The sequence below is a fragment of the Acomys minous genome (assembly GCF_964271855.1).
Source record: "Acomys minous genome assembly, chromosome: 1".
Lineage (NCBI taxonomy): Eukaryota > Metazoa > Chordata > Mammalia > Rodentia > Muridae > Acomys > Acomys minous.
Genome location: NC_140483.1, coordinates 68,872,109 through 68,892,858, shown reverse-complemented (window position 1 = coordinate 68,892,858; position 20,750 = coordinate 68,872,109). Strand labels below are relative to the sequence as shown.

Sequence of the window (20,750 nt, the reverse complement as noted above, 5' to 3'; positions counted from 1 at the left end):
GCAGGTCCAGCCTTCACCATCAGGCTATCTCCATCCAGCAATCCAGCACACAGAAAAAGCAGCATCAGGACCAGCAGCAGCAGCCACCAGAGCTCCCTTGGGGCTCTCTCATTTATACCCTCTGAAGAATCCTCAGAATTTCCAATGTAAACCATCTTCAGCTGGCAAAATCATGCCCCTTCTAGAGCTCGAGACAAATCATAGCTGCTGCAGTCAATCTGAAGCAACCCTGTACCCCACACCTGGGACTGAAAAAAAACACATTCCCAATATAACTGGGTTTTTAAAGAAACCAAAATTGTCACCACACTTGTTGGTACATGTGTACGCACATGTGTGTTCAGATGTATGTTTAAGTCAGCACACATTTGTATGGAGGCCTGAGGTGAAGAGTGTCCAATGTCTTTCCTTGATCATTCTCCGCCCTCATTTTTTGAGAAAGGTTTCTCACTGACCCTGAACCTCATTTATTGGGCTTGGATGGCTGCTTGCCTGCAGGGGTCTTCCTGGATCCATCCCTCCCCCAGTGCTGGGATCACAGAAGCATACCACTATTGCCTGGCATTTTCTGTGGGTCCTGGGCATCCGAATCTGGTCCTCACGCCTATGCAGTAGGTACTTTTCTGACTGAAGCTCTCCCCACCCCCAGGAATCATTCTTTCAATGGTCTCACTGACTTGTCAGGTCAGTGGCTACCACTCCGCAGCTCAGGCATAGGTTTGGCATAGTAGATGGCCCTTGGGTTTCGATGCTGCCTTGGCCTCATTTTGTCTAATTTCTCAAATTAGCTTAATCTATAGTTGGGGATGTAGCTCAGTTGGGAGTGTGCCTGAGTTCCACTCTGGTACCATGCAAACCAGGCATGGTAACACACCTATAATCCCAACACTCAGGGTGGAGGCCAGAGCATCAGAAGTTCAAGGTCATTATTAGCCACACATGGAGTTAGTTCATGGACAACCTGGGCTACACATTGAGAGTTCATAGACATCCTGGGCTCTATGAGACTCTGTTTTAGGAAAGGAAAAGTAAAAAGAATCTGTCCTTCAGGTCTTTGAGAGCAGAACTGAAAGACTCTGCACCCTATTTCAATATTTTGTAATGAAAAATTGTCATTTTCTCTTGTAGATATCCCTTTGAGGACCAGCCTGCCACCACCACTCAGAAATTACAAATATGGTAACCAACTTTTTTATTATTTAAAAAATATATAATTTTGCATTATTTTTGTTGACATGAATTTAAATGTGATGTTCAAATATTAATTTACTATTAATTAAAATCACTATGGAGGGGCAGGGGCTATAGCTTAGTGAGGAACATGTGTGTGGCATGAGCAAGACTCCAGCTTGATCCCAACACTAATAAATATATATATGTAATATGATATATATATATATATATATATGTAGTATGATATATCTATGGAAGTGTGCTAAGGAACATAGGAGTCATAGCATGCAGTGGAAGCCAATTGTAATTGTATAGTTAGGTGGTGGTGTGCTTGTGAGGAATAGCATGCGTGGTACACATGTATTAACATACATACATGCACACAAAGTAAATGAAATGTAATAAAAAGTAAAAACACAGCACTAAAGCCAGAGGCTCTGTGTCATTATTTGTTATAAGCCCGCCTAGTTCTTTATCCCCAGTGGAGTGGCAGTCAGCAAACTTGGATTTGAAACCCTGCTTGAAAGTTATAACGCACCCAATAAATATTCCTGCTAATTAGTGCAGACATTTGGAAGTGTAAATTTTTTATAACCTTAAGTCACTTTCCAGAGTGCCTTTTCATTCCGTTCTCATCTGATAGGGCAGCCGATGACCTACAGTCTTTCAGATCGCAATCTCCGTGTGCCTGCATTTTAATACGCAGAGTCTAATTGTGAGGTCGCAGAGGCTCAGGCAAGCGCAGAGGCGATGAGTGGAAAGTACTTTGATTTCTGAGACCTGAAGCATTTACATACTCAATATTGAGGCAGAGAAAGGAATAAAAAGCGTGATTGAGGTAAATATGGAACTTCTCAATTGTGGCTTTCACAGCTTTTGAAGGAGAATGCCTTGAATAGAATCTTGAAATCTTAAAGCTTGAATCCACCTGCAAATTACATATGGTTTCCCATTTTTGCATATTGTAGTGTGTGTGTGTGTGTGTGTGTGTGTGTGTGTGTGTGTGTGTGTGTGTAGGCAAATGCATGCAGTGTCAGCTCTTTCTAAAGATAAATTAAAATATTGACAATAATGAATAATATTAATATTCAATATTGAATAATATTAATAATAAAATAATGAAAGCAGAGCTGGGGAGATGGTGATGGCTCATTTAGTAAGGTGTTTGTGGAATAACTGTGGGGACCTGAGTTCACTCAGTCCCCCAAAGTCATACGAAACATGCTGGCCACAAGGCACATGTATATAATCCCGGAGCTGAGCAGGTAGAGACAGGTGTGCTTGGGGGCTTGCTGGCCAGACCAGCCTAGTGTAATCAGTGAGGCCCGAGGCCAGGGAGACACCCTCTCTCACTAATAAGTAAGTAATGGGGTGGATGGCTCCCGAGGAAGGACAGTCACACATACACTCTGTGTACCCATACGTACACACAACAGGATGAAATAAGGTAGTGTAGCCATCAGAGACTCACTGGGGTAAAAACCACGTCATCTAGATTACTCTGTCTCATTAGCTCTGTTGCATCATAGCATCTTTGCATATTCAGGTGAACTGACAGAAAAATAAGAAGGAATTGCAGAAGTAGTGGATGCTGACAGGCGTGGAGAGGCTCTTCGGCTGGCTCTGGCTGTGTAGCAGTTGATGGCTTTGTCTCGCTTAGGAAAGGCTTGGTGTGTCTGCCGGGGTCACCTGGTACTTATCCCTTGTTCTGGTCATTGGTTCTGTGCTCTTACAGCCACCAGTGCTGGTGACTTCTCAGACCCTCCTCCCATTTAATTAGCATCTACCTCTGTTGATTCAACCATTCGTCCCAGGGGCCCAGCCACCATGCAATTGGACACGTAGTAATCCTGGCTTCTGTACTGTCTGCAGATGCTACACCTCGTGTTGGGGACTCACTGGCAAGTCAGCTAAGCAGAGTATGTGAATTCCAGGTCCAGTGAAAGACTGTTTCTAACCACTGTGTGGAGAGCAATAGGGGAAGACGTCAACCTCTGGCCTCCATGTGTGTGCACATGCATACATGTACCTGTTCACATGTGTACATGCATATACACACAGAGGTAGCAGATATTGGTGAGTTTTTTGGGCAATGACCTGCTCACATGGCCATAAGCCTAATGGCACTTTTTCAGCCGGATCATTTGACCTGGAGGCCTTGTAACTGCCCTAAAGGCTTAAGGATGTATGTATGTATGTATATATGTATGTATGTATGTATGTATATATGTATGTATGTATGTATTTTTATTTTTATTTGTTTATTTTTGCTTTTTCAAGACAGAGTTTCTCTGTGTAGCCTTGACTGTCCTGGACTTGCTTTGTAGAACAGCCTGGCCTCGAACTCACAGCAATTCACCTGCCTCTGCCTCCCAAGTGCTGGGATTAAAGGCGTGCACCACCACTGATCAGCAGCTTAGTGATTTTTATAAAACACTTTTTTTTTCATTTGTGTCTTTTTTTACCTTAAAGACAGGGTCTCACCATGCAGGCCTGGCCAGAACTTGCTCTGTTGACCAGGCTGGCCTGGAACTTACAGAGCCCTGCCTGCCTCTGCTTCCTGAATACAGAGATTAAAGATGTATACTACCATCCAGCTGTTCACTTGTGTCTTAGTTTAAGGTTTATATGCGGATTGTATTCTTTTTATTCTTTTTAATTGTTCACTCTTAACTTTTAGTGGCTCTGGAAGATAAGATGCTGTTATGTGTTTGTGTTTCAGACGTCTGGTATTTCACTGTTACATGCCAAAGGCCTAAACTCTGAACGCATGTAGGCGTGTCTGACCCACAGGCCTCATGAGGCCCAATACAAAAGTGGCACTTACTTAAAACATTATGGCAGGTTTTGTGATTTGTTTTTTGTAATTTAATGCCTCCCGATTATGAACTCTGTTCATATGAACTTATGACAGTTTCATCGCTCTCAATGTCAAAAGGTTGGACACTTATAAATTTAAAGTATCTTTGTGTGTCTCTCTTGCTCCCTCTCCCTCTCTCCCTCTCTCCTTTTCTGTTCCTTTCTCTCCTCTCCCCTTCTTCCTCTTGCCAGGGCCTTCGTATTCCAGTGAGCTCTCCACCACTGAGCTCCACCTCTGGTCTCCTATACGTTGAATAATTTGCTAAAATGTATTATCTTTCACAGCAGAGCAGATATTAAATAGGACACCTCATCTAATAATTATGACAGGTTTTGGATAAATCAGTGTGAAGGAAGAACTTGTTTTCTTTTTCTTTCAGATACACTCAAGATTCTTCATCAAGCTCACAAAGCAAAGGTATGTGTGTGTGTGTGGGGGCGTAGCTGATGGGTGGGGTTTTGGATAGGTGAGGTGTGTGATGGGTAGGGGAGCTGACGAGTGAGGTTCCTGATGGGTAAGTGCTGTTTTTAAACTATTGGATGTTCCTTAAGCTTCTACCTCCCTTCAAACCTCCAATCCTAGGTATGAGAGAAAGGTTAGAAGGAAAAGCAGGCATGGATCTCTTTAGACTTAGTTCCGGATGGTTGGGGTTGCTGGGTTCACTGAGACAAGTCCAGTGGTTGTCAGGATATCTAGCAGTTTGGCAACAGCAAACAGCAACTGCAGCAGGAAGAATCGGCAGCCTTCTTTACTCCATCTTTCTCCTTGAAGCCCCCTTCTCTCTCTGTGCTCTGCTATTTATACTCCCCAAGAGTCCTCAGAATTCCACTAACTTCTCTCTCTGGGCTCTGCTATTTATACTCCCCAAGAGTCCTCAGAATTCCACTAACTCCAGCTGCCAAAGACCATGCCCCTCTCTGAGCTGCAAGAGGCAATTATCAGCTGTGGACAAACTAAGGCAGTCCTATATCCCACACTTGAGATTAAAACAAAAACATGTTTACATAACATAACTGAGTTTTTAAAGACACCAGAACTTTCCACTATACATTCTCCTCTTTTTGTTTAAAAAATGATTTTTTTCCTCTAATATGAATGAGACTTGTTGCTTTCTTGAAAGGATTATCAATGAACCAAATACTTTTTGGATCAATAGTTTCTTCTGTGACCTGGTCACTCTTAGTTACCTGCTGCTGAGCCTCGAGCTAGGACTCCAAAGCGGTTTCCTAACGGCAAGACGTTACTTCATATTTATGTCCCTCTTGCACCTGCATTCACTAGTCAAATGACTTCTTTCACCACAAGCCCTGAGAAGCTTAGACATTCTTGCCAAGAAGCCAGTACTGCTAGGAATGGCTTGTTTGAGGTGCCAGTGGAACATACCGTATTTCTCAGCATTAACGCACAGGCCATTTGAGCTGTGAGGCTTTTAGTAGTTTTCTTTTCAAATGACCAAGTTTACCGCAACCGAAACACTAAGCATTTAGATATCCAAGGTTTTTGCTGGCTACTGGAAAAGCTAATGGTGGTGACCTCATAACCCAAGGCTGCTCTGCTGGCAGCTCAGTTTGCTCAAGATTAACCCTTTTTTCTTGAAACACGCTGTTTCTCTTTAACCCTTTCACTCTGTATGTTTTGTTTGTTTGTTTGTTTTGTTTTTGGTTTTTTTTTGTTTTTGTTTTTTGCCTGTCCTGGCTTCCCAGTCTGCCCAGGGGCTTTGGGAACTTGAAACTGAAAGTGCACGGAGCAGAGCAGGGCAGCAGTTTCACGTAAGGTTTTGATGACGTTGCCAGCAACATTGTACTTTGCAGATGGGATGGGGCACATCTCTTCTCTTGAGCCTCAGAGGCCTTCCATAGATTCCTCATTGAAACTGTCAGCTCACTTTTATATGAGCTGCTCAAGGGTAAGGGCCACCCCTCTGTGTGGGTATGTATGTGTCTGTGTGTACATGTATATCTGTACATGTGTGGAGAGAGACAGGTGTATACGTGCATGTACGTGTGCTGTTGTTTTTTGAGACAGGGTCCCACTATGGAGATCTGGCTGGCCTAGAACTCGCAATGTAGACCAGGCTGCCCTCACACTCACAGAGGTCCACCTCCCTCTGCCTTGAGAGTGCTGGGGTTAAAGGTGTGCACCACCAAGTCTGGCTTCCACCTTATCTCCTAGGCAGGATCTCTCACTGACCCTGGCCTTGTGATTCGTCTACCCTGGCTGGCTGATGTCCAAGATCATTCTTTCTGCACGTTGTCAGCACTGGAATTGTAGGCATGCACCACCATGCCCAGCTGTTGACCTCAGGTCCTCAAACTTGTGTGGTACACACTTCACCGACTAGACTACATCCCAGCCCTGAGGGACCATATCTTATTCATGCCTCTTTATAACTCTAGCACCTAATGTGATGCCTGGGTCATAAGTATTTCATAAAGTTTAAAATCCTTATTGCATTGTTACGCATGTACTGCATGTGTATGTGGGTGTATGCGTGCCATGGTGCGTATGTGGAGGTCAGAGAGCAATTTTCAGGATTCTCGACTTCCACTATGTGGGTTCCAGGATCAAACTCGGGCCGTCAGGCTTGGTTTCAGGTGGTTTTGCCCTCAGCCATCTCACGGACCCTCCCTTCTTATTCCAAGTCCTTGGCACAGTGTAAACTCGAAGTTTCAGATAAACGTGTCACAGATGACAAGAACAAGTGGCAGAGGTGTCAGTTGGTTTCAGGTTAGGGACTTGGTGACAATTAGTGCATGTGAAAATTTGACAGTGTCTCAAAATATTGGGCTCACACATGTCTGAGGCTACAATGTGGCCTTTTATGTTCCTTTCGTGGGTCCAGAATATTGTAGCACAGTTTGATCATGGGCTTCATCTGAGGAGTGTTTCCATTCTGATTTCTAAACAGTAGGGAAGTCAAGGTACGGTTTTATTTTACATTTTTATTAGTTACTTTTCTCTCTGCTGTGGCAGAAATACCTGACAAAAACAACTTATTTATATTTTATAGACTTAAAACACAGTTCTAGGGCTTAGTCCATCCTGAGGGGGAGAGCGTGGCATTTATAACCAAGAAGCTGAGCCATGAATGCTGGCACTCAGCACCTCCCTCCCGCGTGTGTGTATGTGCAGAGCCAGAGGAGGATGTTGCTGTCCTGTTCTGTGTCTCTCACTGAGCCTAGAATCAGGCTGGCAGGGAGTAAGCCTGAGTGACTCCCGTCTCCACTCCATATAGCATTGAAGTCACAGGCACCTTCAGCTTTTTGAGGGGACTGGGGCTTTGAAATCAAGTCCCCATGCTTGCTCAGAAAACTTTCTTACTCGGTGAGACTTCTCTCCCGCCTTACAAGCCATATTTTTTAAGAGAGAAAAAAAGTAAGATTGTATAAGACAGCACATACAGACGATTTACTTCTATCTGCACAGCAGGGTTCACAGGCACATCTCCACATGCGTGACACACGCAGCGATGGTGTCAGGAGGCACACACGGGCAGGCACAGGCTCTGTGGAGGACAGCGTAGCTGGGCATAGGGGATAGGGGGCGTTCCAATTTTCACTGTTCATGTGTTTGGAGACTTTTGTATTTAGACTGTGTTCTAAAAGCACTTTTAATAAAGTGTTCATTTTATCTCAGAGAGTGTGCGCTGGAGTTCAGGCCCTCTGTCTGTAGTGAGTGAAGTCCGTGAACCACGGAACGTGGCCTCTGGCTTGTGGGGCTTCTGTTTGGGCATCAGACATTTCTGTTGAGTCGGCCTCAGATATATTCTAGAACTAGGGTACACTGGGATTGGGGGATGGTTTAGTCAATAAAGGGTTTGCCTTGCTAGCATGAGGACCACGGTTCAGGTCCCCAAAACTCACATAAGGAGGCAGGTGTGGTGGCAGTCAGTGTAATCGGTGCAGGGGAGCAGAGGCAGGCAGATCCCCCGGACTTGTGGCCAGCTAGTTTAGCCCATCAGTGAGTTCCAGGTTCAGTGAAAGACCCTGTCACAAAAAATAAGGTGGAGTAGGGATCGAGGAAGACACGTAACATTGACCCCTGGCCTCCATTCCACACGTACTCACACATTCACGTGCTTTTTAACTGTGTGCCCTCGGGACCACTTAAGGCCAGGTTGTTCCTCTCAGTTGTCACATTGTCAAGAGTGTGTCTTCAGTTCCACCTCTGGTGAGCCATGTGCCTGTGGTGACTATGTAACCTGGTGACAGCAGACCCAGAGGGCTTAGTCAGTGCATAGATGGAGCATCGCGCATCCTCCTGCTGCACTGGTTTCCCTTTCCCTACCTGCAAGGTCACAAGGCTTGGAGAAGCTGGCAGCGTTGAGTGCAATGAGCTGGGCCCCAGGGGACCCTGTGTTGTAACCCTGGATTGACTGAATGAACTGTTTCCCTGACCCCTCCAAGCAACACTCAGGGGTCTTCAGGATGTTTGACCGAGTGTTCTGATCCAGTGGGGTCCTTTCTTTTTAGACAAATGAGCTTGTGTTGGGCTTGGAGGATGATGACACACTCCTGCTGAAAGAAGACAGAACGCTGAAGGACTCGGGAATAGGTGAGAAGGGCCCGGGTGGACGGAGGGACACTGGGCTTCCCGGCCTGCGTGCCAGGCCTCCTGGCTGATCGACTCTGGAAAATTCTCGGCAAAGTAAATGCCCCTGTGCTGAGAATGCTGTGTGTTCCGAGCATTTGACCAAGGGCACTGGCATTTGCTCTGCGTATGTGCGGAATGCAAATAGTTCTTCTCAGGTTTTCTGGGAACTCTGGTGAGGGTCATTTCAAATGATTGACAGGCTATTAGCACAATAAGTGCCGACTGTTATCAGCACTATTGGAGAGAAATGGACCTAGTGGAACTAATGTGGAATAATGAAATGAGATCTTGTTTGTACAACACGCAGCGTAACTTCTGATAAGTCACTCAAGACTCCGAGCGCTAGCCAAGCTCTGAAATTTAAACTAAGGCTGGTGTGTACAGTGGAAAATTACCTGATTTAGCCTTTCAACCCAGAGTGTACGTTCAGTGCTATTTGAAAGAAATATTGTGTCTCCTGGCCATTAGATGTCACTGTTATTCCACTTCTGCCTTCACTAAAGAGGGTGCGTGTGAATATTAGTAGGAGTCCTGAGCAGAAGGCACGCGCTACCTGTGACACACCTCTATGGTCAGGGAGCAAGGTGGTGTCACAGTGCACACTGCCTCCGTAAGTCCCCATGTACAGGGCGTGAGAGACACAAACAGTGAAGGCTGTTCTGGGGAGCTGTACGGCTTTGCGACTGACTTTCACTGACAAACGTCAGGAATTCACATCTTTCCGCTGCACTAGGATTTAAAATAATAGGTTAAGGGGCTGGAAGGTGGCTCTGTGGGTAGGTGGGCGTGCTATGGAAGCATGAGGCCTGGACTTGATTCCCAGCAGCCCTGTAAAACAGCTGGTGTGGTTGTGTATGCACCTGTAACCACCGCAGTGCGGGAGGTGGAGACAGGAGGCTCTCTAGGGTTTGCTGGCTGCCAGCCTCGCTGCAAGTTCAGTGAGACACTGTCTCAAGGGAATAAGGTGGCAAACAGGACAACCGACATCCTCTTCCGGCTTCTATACACACAAACTCTTGCATCTGCATGGGTATTTACGTGCTCTCTCTCTCTCTAATAAATAAATGGCAGATTATAAAGTCATAAATCGCATCTCTTTGTTAAGTCTATAAACTTGCTACAATTAGTGCCTGCTCATATTATGAATATAGTAGATTTCTTGCTGTTTGAAATAAAACACATTTTTTCTGTCTCTATGAATCGGGCACAGGAATTGTATTCTCTAGTGCTTATATTATTTTCTGTAACTTCATCCAGGATCAAGTTCCCTAGAAGTAAAATTAAATTTGGGACTATTTAATGGCTTCCTTTCTGAGCACAGTGGTACGTGCCTTTATCCTGGCCTGGGCTGGAGGACAAGGTTCAGGTCAACCTGGACTGCATTATGAGTACAAGCCCAATCTAGACTACCTGATGAGAGCCTGCCTAGAAATAAATAAGTAATAATTAGTGTCTCTGCTACTTGGAAAAAGCCTTCCATCAGATAGGCACTGCATGGTTCCTCTGTGTCAGTGACTTTTTAACTTGACGCTTGGTGTACCCGTGCTGCGTCTGTGGCCGGTGGCTCTTCTCTAATTGAGACTTCTAGAGCCTGGAAGAAGCCTGGCTTGCTGTAAAAGCCTAAGCCAAACTGAGTGTGATAGACCTGCCTTGGGTGGGAATGGACAAGTAGCTCAGCGAAAAGCAGTGTAAAATCCAGTGCCAACTGGAAAAAGATAATAAAGTTAGCGTCTCTCGGAAAAATAGGGAAGAAATGAATTAGCCAAAAACGATGTGAGTTTCCAGGAAACACATTGGTAATCTTCAACTCAGTCTTTATTTAAAAAGAAATTCCAGATGGATTAATGTTACAATGTTAAGATAATTTTAAAATCTTTTTTATTTGTTGGGTGTAGTGATATATGCCTTTAATCTCAGAACTTGGGCAGCTGTATGAGTTTAAGACCATCATGGTCTACATAGTGAGCTCCAGGACAGCCAGAGCTGCACTGTGAGACTCTGTCTTGAAAAAGGAAAAAAAAAAAGTATACATGTTTTGCATGTGTGTATGTGCGTGTGCGTGCGTGTGTGCGTGCATGTGTGTGTGTGTGTGTTGCAGTGGTGTGCACCAGGTAAGCATTTGGAGATCAGACGGCAGCCTGAGGAAATGGTTCTCTCCTCCCAGGGAATGGAGCTTAGGACTTCAGGCTTGTCAACTAGTGCCGGTACCGGTTGAGCCATCTTACCATCTCATAAAGACGTGAGCTCATGACCTCAGAGCAGATGCTATAGAGGGGGAAAGGTGATAAATGCGACCCTGACAGTGGTAACCAGACTGCAGTGGTCAGTTTTGTGTCAACTTGACATTTGTTGTGTGGAGGCCAGCGGATCTTGTCAGGTGTCTGCCTCACTCAATCTTGATGTTATTTTTGAGACCAGTTCTCCTATTGAACCTAGACCTTACCAACTAGGCTAGGCCAGCCAGCCAGTGAGCCCCAGAAACCTGCCTGTTTCTGCTCTCCCAATGGCGGGCTAACGAGAGGGTGCTGCTACGTCCGGCGTTTTTAAAATGTAGATTTTTGAGGATGGGACTCAGGTCTTAATGCTTACAGAACAAACACTTTACCCATTCTTGTTTAAATGATTTGATCAGACTTTGATTCAGATTGGATCCTTTCTGTGGGCTCACCTCTGAGCCTGGAGTGATCCAGGGATCCCCAAAATGCCCTCTAGACCTGGCAAGGCAGCATGTGGGACCCTCCTAGAAACAATTTCCTCGGCTTCCTAGAGCCATGGCCTGTCCTCTGGGGAGCAAGCCTTGCTTATAGCTGGGGGAGGACGTAAGGTCCCCCGAGAGCAACAGGAAATTACAAGTGGGAGTGGAGTTGTCAAGTGTGATTTTTCTAGGGAATTTTCCTTCCCGCCTGCGTCTGGCTAGGCTTCGGAGAGGTTTAAGAGACAAACTCAAAGTCAGCCCTTGCTCCCTTTTCCCTCCTTGATCTCGCTGAGGAGCTGTCACTCTCTACCACAGCCAGTTGCCATGGGAATAACACCAGCGTGATGAACTTGCCGTTCTGACTTTGTACAGGAGTTGAGAAAGAAAGGCTGGGGAGGGGGAGAACGGGGGGGGGGGGGGACAGAGAGAGCAAGACTGGGTCCCTCTGTGGCCTTTCCTCCTTCCTGGGACCCTGTGGAATATTCCACACCTGACCGTGGCACCCTTTTGGTTTGTGGCCTTGTATAAATAAAGATGATTTGCTTCAGGGCTGGGAATTTACTCTGTGGGTAAGGGCGTTTGGTTGCTCAGACATGAGGACCTGAGGACGAATCCCAGCACCCATGGGAAAAGCTGGGCATGGCCGCCCATGTTCACCTATAACCCCAGAGCTGTGGGGGACAGAGACAGAGCTCACGGGGGCTCCTGGCTGCCAGCCGAGCTCCAGGTTAAGTGAGCGGCCCTCTCAAGGAAATAAGATGGAGGATGGCACTGCCACTGTCCTCAGACTTCTGTGTGCACATGTGTGCAGATAGCACATGCACCTACACAGCACACATTAAAAAAGAAGTATACTATTTACTTCCAGGAAGGGAGAGGGAGTTTCACCAAGATTTTCAACTTAAATGAGTTAACGGTTGGTTGTTCTTGATAATTAAAGTTTCATGAACTAATTCACCTCGGAAAGAAAAGTGCCCCTAAGTTTTTGCAGTGATATTTTTTCTATTCCATTTTGTTCTGTGCTACTACTGAATCTGTGCCCTTTGGATCTGTCCTGCTTTGAGAAGGACTTCCTGGCTTAATGACTCTCATAGAGCAGGGTGTTTTACTGTACAGACGTTGAAGCCGGTGACAGTGGGCCACGCCAGCTCTGCTTCTCTGAGGGAGGGGCTTTTGCCGGCCTCTGTTCTGTAATAATCCCACAACTCCCCTGCGGTTGGTTTTCATTTTATGTGTCACTTCTGCCATCAGCCTCCTGGCCTCTGCCTCCACCCAGAACCTCTCCATCACATCTGACACACAGAACCTCTGTGGAAGTTTCTGGCTCCCACTGCTTCACAGCGTGGGGTTTGCAGTTCCTTAAGGTTCGAGGCCCTTTCCTGATCCTTTCCTGGGGAGCAATATCTTGGGACAGACATGTTTTCTTTTCCTGACAGTATCACGATGTGGCTTCACATTAACATTGTAACAGTGACAGACTCAGTACTGTTGGCTGGAATTCCAAAACAGATTCATAATGAACCCCTACAGACTCGTGTGTGTGTGTGTGTGTGTGTGTGTGTGTGTGTGTGTGTGTCTGTGTGCACGCAGGGGCACGTGCATATATAAGTGTGCATATGTGTGTATGTGAGTGTGGAGGCCAGAGGACAGCTTCCACTGTCATTCTTTCTTTCCTTTTTTTTTCTTTTTCTTTTTCTTTTTTCTTTTTTCTTTTTTTTTTTCTTTTTTTTTTTTTTTTTTGGTTTTTCGAGACAAGGTCTCTCTGTGTAGCCTTGACTGTCCTGAACTCGCTTTGTAGACCAGGCTGACCTCGAACTCACAGCAATCCACCTGCCTCTGCCTCCTGAGTGCTGGGATTAAAGGTGTGCGCCACCATGCCCGGCTTTCCACTGTCATCCTTCAGGCGCTGTGCACCTTGTCTTTTTGAGACAGGGTCTCAGTAGCCTGACAGTCATCAAGGACACTAAGTTGGGTGCCACATGTCCCTGCCTCCACAGCACTGGGATTACGAGCAGTGACCACTATGCCTGTCTTTTTTTTTTTGCCTCTGGAACGGGATTTGAAAAGGCAGATCCTCAGGCTTGGAAGGCATCACTTTACCCTCTGCGCCGTCCTCAGCCTGTCCTCCTTTATTAGTGTCAGTGTTTGTCTTTTCAGGTTTTGTTTCTGTTTTCCTTTCTATCAAGCAGTGCTAGGGATTAAACGCTGGGCCTTGCACACCCTGGCGGGCAAGGCACTACCGAGCTCTACCCCTGCCATTTTGTTGTTGTTGTTGTTATTTTAAAGTATCACTTTTTGACTCATAATGATTGTATATATTTTTATGTATTTACAAGTAAAGATATTTGTGCACTCTGTGGAGTATGCTATCATAATTTGATACATAAACACACACGTATATATACACACATTACACACATATACAATGATGAAGGCTATCACTTAGACATTTATCACTTCTTTACGTTGGAAACATGCCAAAGCCTTCCTTCTAGCCATTTCAAATTGCAACATACCCTGACTCCTACAAGCCATTAGCCATTCCATGAAAACAGCTTTTTTAAACAAATGTGTATAGAATTTGTATATGTTTGTGTGCATGGGTGTCTTAGGGTTTCCATTGCTGTGATGAGACACCATGACCACGGAAACTCTTGTAAAGAAAAGCATTCAATTGGGCCTGGCTCACAGTTCAGAGGTTTAGTCTGTTGTCATGCATGGCGGCCTGCGGGCAGAGATGGTACTGGAGAGATAGCTGAGAATTCTATATCCAGATCTGCAGAGAACAGGAAGAGGGAGTGAACCACTGGGCCTGGCTTGAGCTTCTGAGACCTCAGAGCCCACCCTCTGGGGTGTACTTCCTCTATCAAGGCACAGCTACTCCAGCAAGGCCGCAGCTACTCCAGCAAGGCCGCAGCTACTCCAGCAAGGCCACAACTCCTAATGGTATTACTCCCTATGAGCCTCTGAGGGCCACTTCTTTTTGTTTTATTTTAATTTTATTAATTTATTCAGCTTACAACTCAATTGTTATCCCCTCACTTGTATCCTCCCGTTCCTCCCTCCCTCCCGCTTTCACCCTATTCTCCTCCCCTAGGTCTATGACCGAGGGAGACCTCCTCCCCACTATATGGTCATAGGCTCTCAAGTCTCATCTTGGTAGCCTGCTTATTCTTTCTTTGAGGGCTACCAGGCCTCTCCACCAAGGGGAGGTGGTCAAATATGGAACATCAGAGCTCATGTCAAAGTCAGTCCCTGCTCTCCACATAACTGTGGAGAATGTCCTGTCCATTGGGTAGATCAAAGAGGGGTCCAGTGTTTACTACTGTATTGTCCTTGGTTAGTGTAATAGTTTGAGCAGAGCCCCGTTGGGGGCCACTTTTATTGAAACCACCACAGTGGGGTTAAGTTCATGTGTGTGTCTCTCCATGTGAAGGCCAGAGAGCAGCACTGATTATCTTTCTCAGTTGTTCTCTACCTGATTTTTTGAGACAGTCTCACTGACCCAATTAGGCTCAATTAGACTCAATTAGGCTGACTGGCCCATGAGCTCCAAAGATCCTCCTGTCACTGCCTCCTGCTCCTCAGTATTAGGGTTGTAGACGTGGACGTCCATGCCCGGCTTTCTGCATAGGTGCTGGAGATCTAATGCACTGCACTGAGCACTTTCCTCACTGAGCCACTGGCTGGTGTATGCATGTCCTGGTTGTATGTATGACTGGTATATGTCCTTATCCTAATGCATCTGGTCCCATGCATGCTGCTACTTATGCTTGGATTCTATTCTTCTCATGGCTGGATTGCATCCCACTGCATAGATGTTTTTACCTTTCCAACACCATGCAGGCCTGAGCCTGATCTATGGAAGTTCAGATGTATCATTATGTGCTGTTTTCGACGTGTTGTTTGAAAACTTCTCTGTTGGCTGATTTACATAGCCAGCCCAATACAGGCATTCAAAACGGGCATGACAGAGAGAGAGCCCAGTAGTCTAGACCTCCTCCCTGCATTCCAGACTCCGTCAATAAACATTTAGAAGTGAGCGCACCTCTGAGTTCTACTCTGCAGAGTTTATAGATCTAAGTTGGGATTTCCCTGCCCCCCAACAGAGGACCCAGGTTCAGTTCCCAACACTCACATGGTAGCTCACAACCATCTGTGACTGTTTCAGGGCATCTGACACCCGTTTCTGGCTGTCACGGGTACTATACACATGTGATGTACAGACAGATATGCAGGCAAACGCCCATCTACATAAAATGAAAAGAACTAAATCTCAGAAACAAAGCCAGGTGTGTGGTGTCTGACACATAACACATAAGGGTGACTTCCGGCTGCTATATGCACATCCACACATACATATGTACACACATTCACATGCATACAAAAGGAAGGATAGGTTATTTTCCTGGGACAGAAAAGAGGGTGAAACTTTGTCTTTGGACCTCAGTTGGCTCTGAGAACTGGTTTTTCTTTGTTTATTTGGGTTTTTTTAATGCTGTTATCATCACTTGACAGTCTGTCCAGATTGTGTCACAAAGCCAGCACACACACGTCAGTTTTCCTCAGACTGCACAAGTCACAACCTAAGTCAGGAATATGGATAGAGAGCCTGTAGTGTGCCTTTGTTGATACCTGATAAGTTTGTTTTCATAGGTCAGAGGAGTAATTAAATTGTTACTCAAAGTTGGAATAGATTATTCTTGCTTTCTCTTAATTCAGGTAATCATCAGTCTCTCATTAAAGAGGTATGTGTGTGCACATGCGTGCATGTGTGTGTTTGTGTGTGCGTGTGTGAAATCTGCTTAGAAGTGTTATAAAATTTGTAAGTCTAGATGTTACTCTGGCATGCCCGTATTAAGAGGCTCCACCGCCTCTTGATATTTGGGGGGCTCTCCTTGATTTCATTTGATAGTGACATGAAGACACTTGCCTGGTTTGGGATCTCACGGTCTTCAGATTCCCTCACTGAGACCTCTGTGCCTGACTGTACTGCGCTCAAAGCACATTTACTTCAGAGCCAACTGCCCTTCCTGTGGGCTCTTCTCTGCTGTGCTTAAAGAAATCAAACCCGGAGACTGAGAGCTGAAGGGGTATTAGTGGAGAGAGTGATGATGTAGTGGTCATGAAAACCGTTTGTGGGCAGGGCTGCAGCTCCCTTGGCGGAGGGCTTGCTGATCACCACAGGGCCGGTAGCTTCTTCCCCAGTGTGGTACGTGCCTGTCACCCCAGCTTGGGAGGTGGGGGAGGCAGGAGAAGAAGTTCAGAGTCATTCTCATCTACATAGGAAAAACCTGGTCTACAGGAAACTTTGTTTTAAAAAGAAAATCAGCTAGCTAGGCCTGATTGTGTAGGCCTGTAATCCCAGAACTGGAGGAGGCTGAGGCAGGAGGATCTCTGTGAGTTCTAGGCCAGCCTGGTCTACAAAGGGAGTCCAGGATAGCCAAGAAACCTTGACTTGAAAAACAAACAAGAGAAAAGGGGTGAGGTAGGGAGGCAGAAGGGGAGAGAGGGAGAGAGAGAATCACCTGTAATTTCTATTTAAATTGTTAAATAATTTAAGTACATAAACTCATTTTCTAAAATGTTTTCAACATATACCGAGTTTTTGTTTTGTTTTGTTTTGTTTTGTTTTTTTGTTTTTCGAGACAGGTTTTCTCAGTGTAGCCTTGACTATCCTGGACTCACTTTGTAGGCCAGGCTGGCCTCGAACTCACAATGATCTGCCTGCTCCTGCCTCCCGAGTGCTGGGATTTCAGGTGTGTGTCACCACATGGAGGTTAAATTTGTCTCATGCTTTACTCTGTATGTGTGCATGTGTGTAGTGTACATGTCTGGAGGGGGTGGACGTTCACAGAGGCCAGAGGAGGGTGTTAGGATGTTCCGTTATGGAGTTCCACCTAACGCCTTTGAGACCTGCAGCTAGGGTGGTGGCCACCAAGTTCCAGGGAGCCTCCTGCCTCCACCTCTCACAGAGCTGGGCCTGTAGGCGTTGTGTGACCACACAAACAAATTCAGGTCCTCTTACTGCAGAGAAAATACTCTTAACTACTGAGCCACAGTCCATTATGTTTTACCTTTGAATAGTCAAAATAGTTTGTAGTGTGTGCTTTCTGATTTGTTATGGTTGAACTGTAAATAATAATAATAATAACAACAAAAATAATTTGAAGCATTAAAATGATCCATTTGTTGGCCCAGTTTTCCAGAGAGACTGGGAGGCAGTGAGCTGAGAATAATACCTTAGTGATTTTATTCTGAGCCTTGGTAGCTCTCCACACTTTAGAAACACTGAGTTTCAGCTAGCTGTGGTAGCACACACCTCCAATCTTGGTGCTGGGGAAACGGGGGTCAGGGGTGGTGGACATGAGCTCCAGACCATCAGCCTTCATTGTACAGCACAACCTTTCCTCAGACACCCAAGCTAAACAAACAGAAAACCAGCACACTCTACGCTTGCATAACAGCCTCTGTGGGCTGAGCGCAGCCTGGTCTACATAGTGAGACCCTGCGTCAGAACAAACAGAGGCAAACAAAAGCCATAAATTCCGAGTTACTAAAGCCTCACCACCAAAGTGCCTGGTCAGTGTTTGCTTTCTGTCCGGTTATCCTGAGGGGCTGCACGTGAGTGTCAAAGGCAGGCAATGCAAGGGGTGAGGACCACTCAGTGACGTGAGCCAAGCACCAGGCGGGCAAAGACCGCACGTTCCCTATGGAATGGCACATGAAGACAGAGTCCTGCCCTGTGATTATTAAGAACATATGCCTTTGCTTTCTGTACTAGACACACAGCTGGAGGGCTAGAGACATAGCCTGGCGGGTAGAGAGTGTGTGTACACAGAACACACAGAACCCTGAAATCCAGCCCCCATACAGCATAAACTGGGCTGATGGTGCAGACTTGCTTTTCAGGAGCTGGGGAGGTAGAAGCAGCAGGATCAGAAGTCCATGGTCATCTTTGGCTACATAAAGAGTTCAGAGCCACCCTGGGCCAGAAACCCTGTCCAAAAGAAGAGAAGGGCGAGAGGGAGGAATCGGTGGTGTAGCTCTACCTCTGAGTATGCTTCCCTGCAGAAAGGAGCTTTGTTTTGTTTTACAATGGATGGTGCTCCAAATACCTTACCTTGGACTAACAGGACATCTGGTGTCTTCCTCTACTACCCTCTGGCTTTTTTACCTTGAGACAGGGTCTCTCACTGAACCAGAGCTCTGTGACTCTTTCTTTGACTGTTCCAGCTAGGCTGGCTGGTGAGTCTGCTCTCAGGACCCTCCTGTCTCCACTCCCCAGTGATGGGGTAACCAGCTCACACAGCCATGCTCAGCTTTTATGTGGACGCATGGGATTCGAACTCATGTCCTTAGCCCTGCAGAGCAAGTGCTCATACCCACTGAGCCGTCTCCACAGCCCCTGTAGCCCCCTTTTTTTTCAAGCAGCCAATGGTCGGTGTAGAGCCTCTTGGCCATTCTTTGAGATGTGACTACTTGCCAAGCTGCAAAACTGCACCACACCAGCTCACTGTTTGCCTAGGGAGTCTCGGCTCCCAGCCCCTTTGAGTCTCAGTTTCTCTCTGAGGTGTCCTCCACCCAGGCTCAATGTGATGAGGGCTCCCAATCAAATTATCCACCACTTGGACTAAACTTAATCCCGAGGATGCAGTAGGTCTGGATCGAGGATCTGTGGATATGGCCATATAGTTTTTTTCTTCTCTCAATATTTGTTTTCTCTAGAGCAGCTTATGGTAGAGAGATACTACATATGATATTCTTGCAAACAACAAAAACATTCCTAATGAAATGTCACACTAATCTCTTGAATTTCATTCTTTTGTGATAAAATCTAATGATGAGATTAGAGTTGTACGCCACAGAGCAGCAATAATCCTCTGCACTCCTCATCCTATTTATTTGGGTTGAAGAGTTTTACTTGTCTCTTTGGAGCGCCTATGTTAATTGAGTATTCAGTATTCATTACGAATAATCATGTCTGTTTTCTTGTTGAGCTTCGGAAGGGCCCTTTTGCCTTCTGTGAAAGCTGAGCAGACTGTATTAACTCCGGGTTTAATTTAAAAAAAAAAAAAAGTGTGTGGAACTTGTGGGCGCCAACACCCTTGAAGAACCACATGTTTAATAATGGGAAGGCTCGCCATCAGATCTGAATTAATAATGCTGCTGACTTATTGTTTTAGAAGACGGAGTCCTTGACCTGCTAGGTTGAAAGCACTGTGGCCGCCCTGAACCTCTGTGGGTCCTTTAGCTGAGCCATTTCCCCCGTGAATAATTAGAGGCATTTGAAGGTATTGTACAGAAGCCAATTTGTGCCTTTCACTTTGCATATTGCTGAAGCCTCATGAATTAGTCATGAGCAGGGCCAAAAATTAACTTCTTCAGACACATATTTTGATGGGTCATGAGGGAGAATGTAAAGTGATCTGTAAAATATTCTACTGATCCTCTAAGTATTAAATTATTATACCTACAGGCTAATTTCGGGAGGCGGAGGGAGACCCTTCCTTTCTGGAATTGACTAGCCTGTTTGAGAGAGATCAGGGCTTTTTATTTTCCAGGAGTATAAATGAGGAATGTTAGTATTTCTTGAGAATCTTCACTCTTGTGTTACCTCTTGATTTTAATTTTAGGAGTTATTGTTTTTAAGTGTTTAAAGTGTGTGTGTGTGTGTGTGTGTGTGTGTGTGTGTGTGTGTGTGTGTGGACAGCATGAGAGGGTCAGTTCTCTCTTTCCACCATGTGAACTCTGGGATCGAACTTAGGCTGCCAGGCTTGGCTGCAAGCTCCTTTGCCCACTGAGCCATCGTGCCAGCCTGAGTTACTTTTTTTTTTTTTCTAAAATAAATTATTTGAGTTTGATCTCCTATAACCACACTAAAACTTCTGATTGATTTGATTAAAAAGTTATTATGCAGTCCAGCCAACAATTTATCTTTTCATTTTAAAAACCTACGATAACAAACCAATGTAATATGGATTTCCATAGTTGCTTAAAATCTAGTTTCACATTAAAATCTCTTTTCTCTCCTTTTCTGTTTTTCTTATTTTCAGCCAGTGAAACTGAAATTGCATTCTTCTGCGAAGAAGATTATAAGAGATACAAAGCTAATCCCATCTCATCCTGGTGAAGGTGTCTGGGGGACACCTTTGCATACCTTCATTGCGCAAGTAACTTTTTTTTCTAAATTGTCAAATAAATCTCTTTTTAAAAAATCCTTGCCTTGCTTTCTCTCTATAGAGGTCCCTTTCTGCCATTCATTTCTCTCTTTGCCTTCCTCCCTCCTTTTTTCTCACCTGCCCTTCCTTCTTTTTCTTCCTTCCTCACTTCCTTCTTTCCTTTCTTGTTATAAAATGAGCAAAACCCTTGATTTTTAAGAATAAGTGTTTAAAAAGCATCACTTCTTAGGGCTCGGAAACAAAGCTC

At 45.4% G+C, this 20,750-nt stretch overlaps 1 protein-coding gene across 3 annotated transcripts in view; it reads left to right on the top strand.

The window, feature by feature from the left end:
* Window positions 1-20,541, top strand: part of LOC311598452 (UPF0538 protein C2orf76 homolog) — a 60,153-nt gene extending 39,612 nt beyond the window's left edge. For 2 of the 3 annotated variants that reach the window (XM_084783490.1, XM_084783491.1), the window contains exons 3-6: window positions 1,129-1,179; window positions 4,413-4,450; window positions 8,506-8,587; window positions 20,378-20,541. In XM_084783490.1, the coding sequence (XP_084639616.1) occupies window positions 1,129-1,179; window positions 4,413-4,450; window positions 8,506-8,587; window positions 20,378-20,454 (248 nt within the window). In that variant the 3' untranslated portion in view covers window positions 20,455-20,541. Of the gene's footprint in view, window positions 1-1,128; window positions 1,180-4,412; window positions 4,451-8,505; window positions 8,588-19,507; window positions 19,616-20,377 lie in introns of all 3 variants that reach the window. The other variant, XR_014779541.1, reaches the window with a different exon arrangement.
* Window positions 20,542-20,750: the final 209 nt, after the last annotated feature.